Source organism: Frieseomelitta varia, unplaced genomic scaffold (genome assembly GCF_011392965.1).
Source record: "Frieseomelitta varia isolate USP_RPSP 00005682 unplaced genomic scaffold, Fvar_1.2 scaffold_587, whole genome shotgun sequence".
NCBI classification, from domain to species: domain Eukaryota; kingdom Metazoa; phylum Arthropoda; class Insecta; order Hymenoptera; family Apidae; genus Frieseomelitta; species Frieseomelitta varia.
In genome coordinates, this window is record NW_025110353.1 from 327,970 (window position 1) to 340,691 (window position 12,722).

At 48.9% G+C, this 12,722-nt stretch overlaps 1 protein-coding gene across 7 annotated transcripts in view; it reads left to right on the top strand.

The window, feature by feature from the left end:
- Positions 1-12,722, top strand: part of LOC122534329 (latrophilin Cirl-like) — a 413,745-nt gene that overhangs the window by 44,590 nt on the left and 356,433 nt on the right. Inside the window, exon 1 of one of the 7 annotated variants that reach the window (XM_043664850.1) lies at positions 5,641-5,715. The exons of the other annotated variants lie outside the window; for them this stretch is intronic. Coding sequence (XP_043520785.1) covers positions 5,656-5,715 — 60 coding nt within the window. The 5' untranslated portion in view covers positions 5,641-5,655. Of the gene's footprint in view, positions 1-5,640; positions 5,716-12,722 lie in introns of those variants that run through there. 7 annotated transcript variants of the gene reach the window in all.

Here is a 12,722-nt window from a genome sequence, read left to right on the forward strand (position 1 = left end):
TCGTAATTACAGGTCTGAAAGGCGGAATATCGCGGCGATTATCCTCGAGACGGGCCGTGACCTCGTTCGTTTGTGCTGCTCCGCAGACGTCGCGTTCCCGTCTGCCGACTAAAATGACCGAGAATCAGAGAGACAAGCCGCGACAGAGAGGGCAGAAACGGAAAAGAAAGAGAGGCCAGCCAGTCGAGTCTTATTTGCACAGCATGTATATTTAATTTAGCTTGCATATACATACCCCCGCGGCTGGCGACGTTTTTTCCCCGGGTGGGCTAGCTCCGCGGAGCGACGAACACCAACCATTCCACGATGGCGCGCTAAACTTTTAGGCATTGCGCGGTCGCGCGCTCGTCGGAATATATTTGCATGCTCCAGTTTTTCCGCGTTTTTATTTACTCTGCCGTAGCCAGGGAATTTGTGGTTCTCCGCTTCGCACGCCGCGACCCTCTTCTCCTCCCTCCTCCTTTTCCTTCGCGAATCCGCTCGCGCGACGTGCTTTCGTTTGCCAACCGTTTTTCGGGCGACCCGGGAAAGTTCCCGTCTCTCGCGTCCCACCTCGCGTTAATCGGTCGGAACGCGAGAATTATCATCAAAGTAAATTTGCGCCCGTGGACACGGATGGAAGCAGCTCGAACGTGTTTTCCTCTCGGACGAGAAAACGACGTCGACTTGCGAACAACGCAGCTGTTAACCTCGATCGCCAGGCACGTTACGAAGTTCGGTGGACGTGTGCACCGGTAGTCTCCTCCGATAAGGTCGATAGAGACCGAGGCTGGATTTACATGGAGATAGAAGAAAAGCGAAGTCGAGCGGAGGGGTATCGCGATATCGCCACGATATTTATGGTCGGCGAGAGCGGCGCTGCTGAATTAACGACCGGTCGATACTTCATCAACGTTAATGTATTAATTGCACGTTTAATTGCCACGCGCTTTGATCGTGCGCCCCGTTTCTATCCATACGTAGCAAATCGAGCAGAAATCGCTCGTTTACGGGCTAGAAAGGAACAGCAGCCTGGCTAGCAAAGTATGTATGTATGTATTTGTCGGGACGGACTTTTTTGGTCGTGCGGTGTTGGCCGCGCGGCGTGATGCAACCGGCGCGTTCCACGCTCGTTTCTCTTTTCGTCGAGCGTTCCGCTCGTGAGACACTCGCGACGCTGTGTTCAGCGATTTTAGGAATTGGAACGAACCGCGATGGAAGTTGGCGAAGGGAAAACCTCCGACCGCGTACGGCGAACTACATTTTTTACCAGGTTCTTTTCCCCTCGAGCGTGCGCGCGCGCGCAACCTTATCTTATCTTTCGTATCGGATACTACGTTTCTTGAAAGTGATTCCAGGAATCACTAGCCTCTCGCGTACATACCGCGTAAACGATAATGAAAATTCAACATCTGCGATGTGAAATACTCAACATCGGCTCGTGTAAAACTTTGCCAAACGGGCTCGAACAGGCTATTCGGTTCATTAGTTAATCGGGCAAGAAAGTGCCAGGCATTGGCAGCGTTCCACTCGTATCACTCTTCGACTGCGCGTTTCGCAACTCGACTGGCAATTTCGCTTCCCCGGGATTACCCCGACACACCGCCGGTTTATGTAAACGTATGCCACGAACTCCGTGACAGTAAAGCAATAATCACTCATTCGACGACCGTTTTGAACGCCGCGCGTGTTTCCCCGGGGTGCCAGAGGTCTTCCATTCACGGTATCGCGTAGTTGGATTCGACGAGCTCGGTTATTCGGTTGCCAGCGTTGATCGTACGTTACGCGACAGAGAGAGAGAGAGAGAGAGAGAGAGAGAGAGAGAGATTTTCACCGCGAACACGTCTCCAACGCCGGGGCGAAAAAGCTTTCCGCGTTCCTTGAAACGACCGCGTGCTATAGACTGGATCGCGCTATAGTTGGCGTTGTATTCGGTTAATGAAAACACTGTCCAGCCCGAAGCAGAGTTGCCTGACTGGTGGACGACGGTGAACGGTCGGCTTGTACAGTCCGCTCGAACACGCGGCTGCATGCTCTGCGACGGTGCCTGTCCTCTCTATTGTCGTGGATCGCGCTCTGCCAGTCTGGCGGACGCGCGCGCCGAGCAACACGCCAGCCGAAATCCGTTAACACGGGCGGATGTGCGAAAGCCGGTCGTAGGCTGGAGCCGCGTTGTTTCGCCGCGCGGAGCGTCGCGTTTACCCGGTCGTGTTAACGCGCCGACTGATTTCTAGGGAAAATAGAGTGGCAGTATCGCGCGGACCGGCGATACTAAATCATTCGTACAACAGGGCGAAAAGATTAAAGCCATAACGAGCAGGATGGAATCGGGCGCTGCGATAATCCGGGCGCGTACTCGACGAGGCACGATCCGTTAATAAATAAATGGATGTTGACGGGACGCGTGGACGGACGCGCGAGGGTGAGGGTCGCGTCGATTCGTTTTCGCGATCGTTTACACCTGTCCTCCGTAGCAACGCCTCTGACGTCTCGTGACGTTGTGTTTCCCCTGTACGCGCTAGCTGCTGGCTAAATTTTCAATAGAGAGAGATGGAGAGGACTCCACCAGCGCGGAGAATTCGATCGACAATATTTGGGAGGAGAATCGAACGGATTCATTGAAACTGGACGGTCTGATTGCGAGTAGACGTTGACCCGCGTTGTATTATTTAATCTGGGATCTGCAAAAACGTGATACACACGGACACTCGGTGTGTGGTGGTTTCTAGTTGAAAGATTACCTTGTACAAGTACAGGTGAAGCAAAGAGCGTCGTTGGTAAAATTTCTTCTGATCGAGTCCAATTTCTCGGCGTCGATCGAGTTGTTAACGAGTTGAACAAAATGAAACGATCGTTTTGGAGGATGCAATCGTCTTCTTTATAAATGTCTATCGGTAATGCATAAATCAATGCCGTACGTGAGTTACGTTACGACAACTTACGCTTATCATACAACGACAAATTACTCGACAGAAATATCCGCGGCTAACTGTATTACGGCAAGCTGGACGCGGATCTCGCGGAAAAGTCATCCTCTATTTATAGTTACCAGCGACATTGCGAAAGGTCGCTGCCACTCGGCCTATATCGTCGTCGCTTATAGCGCCAACTTTTCGCGCTGTTAAACTCGTGCCTATGGATCATGCATTTCATAGATTGTTTCACTTCCGTCTCAAGTTTTTTGCCGTTAGAATTCCAGCGTGAGGTAAAGTTTGACTCCGACTGGAAAACATATACACACACGGCCAGAGTTATAGCATTCGATACTTTTGCTGTGCAAACTGTTTTGATAGGTTGGAGTTTGCGACTCTTTGTCAACCGTTTTTCCGAGAATTTTCCTTTTCCGTGCTAAGTCAACAGGCACCCATTCCCGTATTTGGAGGGACTTACTCGGCCGCATGAAAGCCAGAAGAAGGGAGAAAACCGCAGATATAACTAAGCTAAGAACACAGTGCTACATCATCGAGAAGATACTCAGAGAACGCTGATATCGTCGACGATGAGCGAGCTTATCGCTGAATAAACGACGAAAACAAGTTAAAAATAGTCTTTCATTCACTTTCGCGATACATTGTGACGTAACTTATGTCGCGGGTGATCGTCTTACGGGATTAATTTATCGGAAGAACGTTTCGCGAGGGGATCGAACATTCGCGTGATTCCACGTACCGACAAATATCCCGTACTTGGCCCGACCTTTTATCGCTGACCAACTTGCCCCGTGAACCTTTATATCACCTACGGGATACCGTCGTATCGATAATTCCACACCGTCGAGTGATCGCACGTTATTAACCCTCGGCCACGTCAGTCGTATTTTCTCTGATTCCCCTCGTGCGCGATGATACTAATTTCCGTTAATTACTCGAACAGAGAAGACTGAAAAAAAATATAAGCGAGGGGGAGAGAGAGAGAGAGAGAGAGAAAACGGACATGTGTGCCTTTGATGTGACGGCACGGTGTTTAGGTAGACGAGATCGACAAGGCGGGATTAACGGCACGCTCGTTGACCAATCGGCCACGTCGCGATATATTTCCCCGCGCGAATTATTGCCCGGGCTGAGTTAAAGCCGGAACCAGCCGTATCGTAGCAGGTAACATCGTTGACCCGCGATTAGTAACGCCGGGCAAGAACGTACGGCCGATTCTAATCAGTCGTCACGCCTGTGCGTACGTAACGACGTCGTTATCGGCGTCTCCGTACAATTTCACGTCGTATCGCGTCCTCTGTTGGCCCAGTATCTCTTTACTCACACATACACACACACACACACACACACACACACTCTGACTTACTCTCTTTCTCCCTCTGATCAACGAAACAATCTGTCGTAACCTCTCCGTTAAGCTTTTGACAACGATCACGGTCGTTTGTCGAGGTAAAGATCGCCTCGTCATCGGCGATGAACCTTCCCTCGCGAACGATCGTGTGTTTGTGTTTGTGTGTGTATATGTGTATGTGTATGTGTGACGGTGCACGCCTCGTCTTTCCCTTGGTCCACGCTCCATTAGGTTGTCGATGAAACGATCGCTAGTTTTTCAAGTGGCTCGCTAACGTTATGAGTAATGACTCGAGCCAAGGTTGAGCTAGTTTTTTATCACCGTCAGATCGCGGCGATAGTCGCTGGAATTGCAAGCCAACCTGTGCTTAATTCCATCGCGCACAACCCCCCTCCGGCCCCCGTGCTTCACGTAATTTCCGGATTAGCAAAGTAGAACAAAATCTTCGTTCTCGGCGTGTAGATTCAAATTACCTCGGGCCACTCGGTTGCTACTTAGTTAGCGTGACGGTTGAACATGGTCAGGACACGACCGACTAATTCCTTTCGACATTTGTTTCTCTTATCGATCGAGGCCAGTCGCCCGCTCTCCCCCATGAGCTTTTCATGAGGGGGAAATTATTGCCTCCGAGGCGCGGCCGCAGCTGTTGTCTCGGCTTTTCGAAAATTTTCGAAACGATCACGGTCGCAGAGTGAAACGTTGAAAGAGCGCGCACGCTACCGTAACCACGATGCCGCGTGACTCGACCACATAAAACTGCTCCTCGGGACTCGGGGTACATTTTCGCGAGGTGTTTCGCGTGTTTTCACGGGTACGGAGAGGCAACACCTCGCCGGGGCCACGCACGAGTACCAGAAGAAACAACTCGGCGCCAGCACGGGCAGCAACGACCGCAAGAGCAAAGCGACGTGAATATGTATGTCGCGACTGCTAGCAGGCTAGGATACCGCCGCTCGAGATACCGCCGTTTTTATCGCGTTTATTCACGCGACTTTTAATATTTAACCCCTTGGGTTATCTATCTTTGCGCTTTCTTTCTAACAAGTTCCCGATATTGTCTATGCCTGGACGGCGCTTCGCGAGTCTCGAGATCGTTGAACGTTGCCGGGAAAAACCAGGAGAAAGAGAGAGAGAGACTGTGCGAACCGGAAATCGGTGACTCGGCGATAGCCACTGGGTCAGTGATAATTTTACCATTATAGAAACCGGGTCGATTCCGTCGTACAAACCGCCTAGATAGTACGAACCGTCTAGACTAGAAGAGGCGAAATGGAAAAGTCGTTTGAAGTTGCGCGGCGTTTTCTGTCCAAACGCTTGGTACGTAGTTTGCGTCGGTGACACGAGCGTGAAAGGACGAAGCTCGGCGTCGGACGATGAGGCGAGGCGGTGCAGGAAATGCGAGTCGCTTGTCCGTTCGCCGGTGTGGAAACTAGATGGCCGCCGATAAGATCGAAGGTAAAGTCGAAGGTTTAATAACGGGTTCTCGCGAGAGGCGGACGGACACCGAAAAGAATCGAGCGGCGGACTCTCTCGAGCGCCGGCGAGAGCCGGCGACACGCTTCGATTATACACGGAGATACCCTTTGCGCGGCTTGCTAACTGTCGCATGCGGGATTAGATCGATAAGATATCCGGGACGATTAGTTAATTAGACGAGCAAGACGGAGAATGATGGGTCGGGCCTGGCTAACTGTTCCCGGTCCCGTTCTTCAGCTTTCTTTCCTGTATTAATTACACCGAGCTCGCGTCGTTTCTCCTCGCCGGTTTTTCCAATCTCTCACAGGCTGGTCGTCGGTTAGAAGGCGAACAGGTTAGATTCGTCCAGGGTCGGTTTATCGCCGTCGTGTTTCCACGCCAAGTTACATCGTTCGATCCGGCCCATTGATCCGTACCGCGTACCACGCCGCGTCCAACGCTGCTAGACTCCAATCGAACGCCATTCAAACAGGATCGCGGTTAACTGTTCGCACGCTGAGTCTCTCCATCGCCTACGTTTCGCGAGCTATTCCATAATTTTAATCTTGGCTTTGTACCATTCTCACTCGTCCTTTTTCCGGCCGCATATTTTCCAACGAAACCCCGACCAGCCAGATACTCTACACGTACGTACAGATAAATACGTTACGCTGGCGCACTCACATCGACGGGCGTGGCACGCCTTCGTTCAAACAAGTCCGCCGGATTTTTCATTCATCGAACGTCAAATAAACGCCGGTAATATAAGCTGGAAGTGCGCACGGTTATTTGTGAACGTTTGTTATCTTCGTCGAAATCGGATATTTTTCGCTGGTTCGCGAGGCTCTACGCTCCCCCTTGCGTTCCCTGCCCGTCCGTTTTTCCGCATAAATTCCGGCTCGGGTAAACGAACGCAACCAACAATGGGCAATCGCAACGGGTCACCACCTAAAAATGTAATAAAACCCCACCGCGGTTATCGAAACGCTAGTTTCGCGGAAGGTAGGCTCAATCAATCGTATTAATTACTCGCTGCTCGTATCCTCCCCTCCACTTTTTTCCCCCCTCCCCGTTAATCTAGATCAACGTAGCCGGCAAACACGCCGGAGTGTGTAAACAAGTCTCGCCTGGCTTGCAGGAGAGAGAGAGAGAGAGAGAGAGAGAGAGAGAGAGAGAGATTGAGAGAGAGAGAGAGGGTGAGAGTGTGAGAGGGAGGAAGAGGCGAACGCGAGAAACAGGGTGGAAAGGGGGCCGAGAAGATGCGTTATCAGTTAACGAGCCGTTCCGGCCTACCTACCTATCTACGTCCATGGATGCGCCACTGCATTTTTAAAAGGGGGGCGATATTTTATTTTTGTTGCGAAAGCTCTGGGACTTTTCTAAAGGATCCTCAGGCAGGGTCCTCGGTGCTTGCACCCTCGTAATAACTTGCGCGGTCTCTACGGCGAGAAAAACACGGCTCTCGTGGCGCGCATTCCTCTCTCTCTCTCTCTCTCTCTCTCTCTCTCTCTCTCTCTTCTCTCTCTGTGCTGGCGTTAGCGCCGGCCTCGATTCGAGCCGAGGAGTCCGGAAAAAGCACGGAGTCCGGGATTCAACGATGTAAAACATCCGCGCCACGTATCATTTCCCTTTCAATCTGTTAATGAGCACCGGATGAGCTTCCGACCTGCGTTGCGTCGGACGTACGCCACCCCACCGACTGCTGGCTGTCAGGTATTTCTCACTTTTGCCCCGCAGCCCCGAGTCAGAATCTCCAATTAGAAAACGACGCGCACTCGGCGAATAAGTTGCGCCAGTCACTTTTAATTGAGTGGTGAATTCAACACGAGCGGTGTATCGACGGCGGTTCATTCGCGGCGGAGGAATTAAAGAGAGGGTCTCGGGATATTAAACGCCCAGCCTCTTTCGGCCGCGACGCGCCGTGACCCCCGTCCCGATTTATCTCACCCTCAACCGGGGAAATTACTCGTCCGAGCAAATAACTCGAGAGATAAACTGGCGACGAGATCGAAAGCTCCGGCGTGTTTTAACCCGGTTTCACGGATTTGCTCGCCGCCGGCTGCGACAACCCCCGACAACGCAACGAGACAACGCGAAATAACAACGCGTATGCGAGCACTCGTTAAAGGGCCCTTGGATTCGCCACCGCGTAATCTAAGCGGGAAAGGCTAGCCGCGTTTTCCCTCCCCGTCCCTCCTCTCTCCCGCGTCGTTGCCACCGTTATCGCCGAAACGAGCTTTTCACCGAGCTTTACGCTCGTTTCGTGACACTTTTCAAGGAACACGAAACCGTGTCTCTGGCTTCGTGTACACGGAACGTGATCCGACGTGTTCCGGCTCGCGTTTTACGCCCGTCGTCACACCGATATTAATTGCAACATGTCGAAAGGCATGTACGAGATAACCTGGTTTCGGATTCCGCGGTTTTTCCTTCTCTCCCGGCTGCCACGCCGCAGCCGATTACAATCGAATCGCGCTGGTTAAGGGACAAGCGTTTCTTTTTAAATTTCATTCAATCGCCAGACTATCACCGTCGCGTCGGCTTTTCGAAATATTCATTTTTCCCGCATGCGCGCCTCGTTTCGCCGGAGAACATTCCTTTCAACGTCGTTACGACGTTGTTTCCTCTTCCGAGGGGGCAATTGATACCTCCGGTAGCAAGAAACTCGCCCCTGAGAAACGCTTGCCACGCGCGGTTCATTTCAGCGTGGAGCTGGTTGGAATTGACCGAAATTCGCATGCACGATGTCTATTCTTCCGCGAAACGTGAGTTTCATAAGTCTACGCGCATTTTTACATTTACGTCCAACATTTAGGTCTGTTTCATTTGTACACGTAACATGGAAAAATGATTAATAATTGCTTGGGGGTAACAATAGACTGACGAGACCGGGTAATTTATGATAGTGGCTAACGGAAAAAGGAAAGGCAGGAGGAAGGAGTTCTTCGAAAAGTTCATTTTATAATTGAATCGAGATCGTTGCGTGAGCCAGGGTTATAAAGATAGCGTCCGCCGATTACTCGATCGTTTGAACGGGAACGAGCGAAATATCGCTGGTTTCTTGACAAACTCGCCGCTTTGCGTTCTCGAGATCGCGTCCGACGGAATTTTATCCACGCTTGTCCGCTATCATTTCTAAAAGTGCCTTTTCTTGTTCCGTAAGCCGAGATTTAACGTCGCCGTTTAGTGTCTGCCATTTCCCCCTATGATCGCGCACTTAAGTTAACTACCGTTTTTCAACAAAGTGGTTCCCTACGTTGTAAACGTCGGTGAATGTACATATTTTTACAACGAAAGCGTTAAAGCTGCTTTTAATCGAATTCAATGAAACGATAAAAAAAAAAAGAAATGTCCATTTACGCTGTATTTACGAGAACAAAGTTGATCGAGACGTTATCTCAATCGGTCGTGCGACTACTTTAAGATCCATCGAGTCATTCAAAAAAAGTTTCTTCTTTTCAATCCCTTGGCTACGACAGACTTTCAATCGCGATCTACAGTGAGAAGGACGAAATGTTTCGTTCGCATATATTTTTCAGAAGATATATTTAAATAATCGAAACACCGAATTGCACATATATTAAATTTAATTATTTGTTTATTCGTATTCTGTCTTGTTAGTTCACATACTAAGAATTTAAGAGTAACTTTAAGCTCTATTTCAGAATGTATCTGAAAACATGGATCAATGCGTAATTCTACATTGCGTTTCTTGCATTCGTAATGTGTCTCCCTTCTTATGTTTTCTACACACTACATATTTGTGTCTTTTTTTGTGATTGATTTATTATACCACGCCTTTTCAGTTTAAGGATATTAAATGAAATAATTGTAAAATAATCACGTTTAAAATAATATATGACGATGTTGAATTGGAATTCACTTACGTTTGATCCAATAGTATTTTGCCAGTAATTATTATCAATTATTGCCATTGAACTAATTTCTAAAATATTGGTGTTTCAAATGAGAAGCTCTCGTTGATCAGAGATCATTAATGCCTTTCACTCGCAATGGCTTTATCCAATTATGCTTCGAACGTAAAAAATTTCCAACAACAAATATTATAATAACTCGCTGTTCAACACGCTGTCTATAGACACCTTTCGTTCCAGCGGACCGAGGTAAATTAATTGTCTATGTAACAGTAACAACCAAAAGTTAATAAATTGATAGAAAGCTAAATTTAGCGTATCAGTCCCGTTTAATTTTTCTTCTTTGCCCAACGTCATAAACATTGTGTGTACAAGGTCGTAGCAAGGTAGTAGCCGCGTCATTTACCGCGGCCATTGGCTGGCACAGGCGTCGCTCGCTTCCATTATCCCCCGGAAGTTCAAAGAAACCCCCCCCCCCCGTAAATAGCGGATTGCGAGGACCATAACAAACCCGAATGATACATTTCGCATTTATCAAAGAGCCCTTGTTCCCTACCTCGCGTTACCATGCTTAGAGGCACCCGAGACGCTTCTTGTAATCCGTCCTATCCACAGCCGCTCCTCCTCCTCCCCTCTCCTCGCCCCTCCCCCACCTCTTCCTCGCCCTTGTTCGTTCTCTTATCTATCTGTGCTACAGTCCCGCTAACCGCTCTTCCAGGATAATGCCACGAGGAGAACTTCAAACGGAATACGATATCTTCTTGCCTCGGTATAAATAACAATCCGTCGGGCTGTTATATTGATTTTGGAAAGACGGCGTGGAATAAGAAGCACGCGGCGCGTGTATCGCTTTTCTGAAAAAAAAAGAAAAGAAAAAAAAGGAAAGGAAAGGAAAGGAAAGAAAACGTCTCGATCCGTCGAGCCGCCTATACGAACCCGGAAAGGCAGAGCTTCTTTTATACGCGAGCGGATCAGCGTCGCGTATTTGGCTATGATCGACGACAGAAATTCGTCGTCAGGCGAACGCCGGATTGTGATTAAAATCAGTGGACCGTTTCGACGTTTGGAGCAGGTTTCGTGAATTAGAAATCTCGCTCTCCATTCTCCTCGAGGTTTGTCCAATGAAACGAAGACGATGGAAAAATGAGAATATAACGTACAACGTGGCGTCGCTGAATTGGATTAATATTGGATTAATAACCTGCCGTATGTTCCCCTTTGTCGAGTTGTTTTTCGATCGCGTTATTGACTACCATCTACGGATATTTGCTGTTCAATAACGTACGCGTCATAGTGGGAGAAAATACTTATTGCCAGATAAATTCAAACTGGGACAAGAAATATATTTCTCTTAAAATTGTTAAAATCTATAATTGTATGTCAATTACGAATGCATAAGTTTGACATGCAATCTTATAACTCTATATATATATATATATATATATATATATATATATATATATATATATATATATTTTATGACATTCGTATATTTTTATGACATCTATATATTTTATGACGTTCGTTTTAAACTAAATTATTAGCCAAACGTCTGACTACGAGAGCTGCATAAATGTTCAAACACTCGAACTATATTCGGGTTTATCATCGACTCGGACGAATAAAGGGACGCACGTCCAGGTAGATGTGTGTTAGTCGACTGATTTCTGGGAGACGACAGTCCATAGAATCGAGGTGGGATAGATGGACGAGCCCGGTCGAGGTCGTCTCGGAAAGGTCGGGCAGCGTCGCGCAAGGGGGTCTGTCCTGTCGGAGGCCGCGATGTGAACACCGCCACCTGTTTCGCTGAATATTTCCACCGAAGCGTGCGTCCGTCGACACGATATCGCCCGGTACGCGCAAAACTCTGAATCATCGCGGGCCGGCCATTTTTCAAAGTTGCCCGAGCAGACTGAGCGCGCTGCATTAATAACCAGCAGTGGGTGAGACGGCCGCTGGCCGGCTTCGTGGCGTGCTACCACCAGCGACGATAACAATGAGAACAAAGAGGCCGAAGGGTGGATTTCAATCTGTAAGTTGCGGACAGGGCTACCGGGGTGGCCCTTCTTGTTCTCCTTCCTTCGTGATATTTTCTGGTCATTAAGAATCACGATACGCTCACGAAGGCGACTTTGAAATCCGCGTGCCCGCCTCGATTTCGGCTCCGACTACGACTCCGCTCGTTCGAGACGTTGCCACGTGACATCACGTCGCGTTGATAATCGCGCAATTTCGTGTAACGAACGTTCTGAAATTTCTCATTTCAGAATATCCTGACGGCTCGGCGAAAATGTTTCTCCTCGCTGATTGTTAACAATCCTCGAGAATCGTTCGAGCTTGAACGCGATAAATCGTGATAGAGCCGTGGCCAGGTAAAAACCAAGTAACGAAAGGGGATTAGTTCCGAGATGAAAGATTACCCGTTGGCAATTCGAACAGCCGTATCGCGCGTCGTAAACGATTATTCCTTTCGTCGTGCAATTAAAGACGATGGACCTTTCCGTCCAATGGGACAAACAATCGTTACAAGAGCAAAAATGTGGCGAGATTGGCCGTCGTACGATTTCGAGTATCCCCCTGGTCAGAAACTGATCGAACTAATCACAGACCTTTCGCCGACGACGGTGCGCGGAGCGTAACCACTGTTCATCGATGTAATTCAAGGACGCAACGACTATAAAACATTTGTCCTTCGAGATGCACTTTTCTCACCGAGTCGCAGGCTCGCCGTGAGTCGTTGCAAGATTGAGCGTGCTCTCGCGCGACTCGCTCGTGAGAAGCGATTAGGCCGCGGAGAAGAAAAAAGAAAGAAAAATGATCAGGTACGGGGATAATGAATGGTCGGCAAGGAGAATAGCAAAGGCGGCAGAGTGTGGCGCGGGGGATATGACCGTGCCATCATTTTTGGGATGAATTAAAATTCTTCGACGGCATCTGGTAATGGAAGCTCTTGCGCTCTATCGTTCCTGATAAAAGAGATTCTACGTGGCAGATACTGCGATATATCTGCCTGTTGTACACGCAACTGGACATTTTGTGCGAGAGAAATTTTCTTAAGAATTCGCAAATTTTTCGCGGAGCCGAGAAATAAAAGCGAACGACAACAGGATTCCGAGCAACGGAGTCTGATTA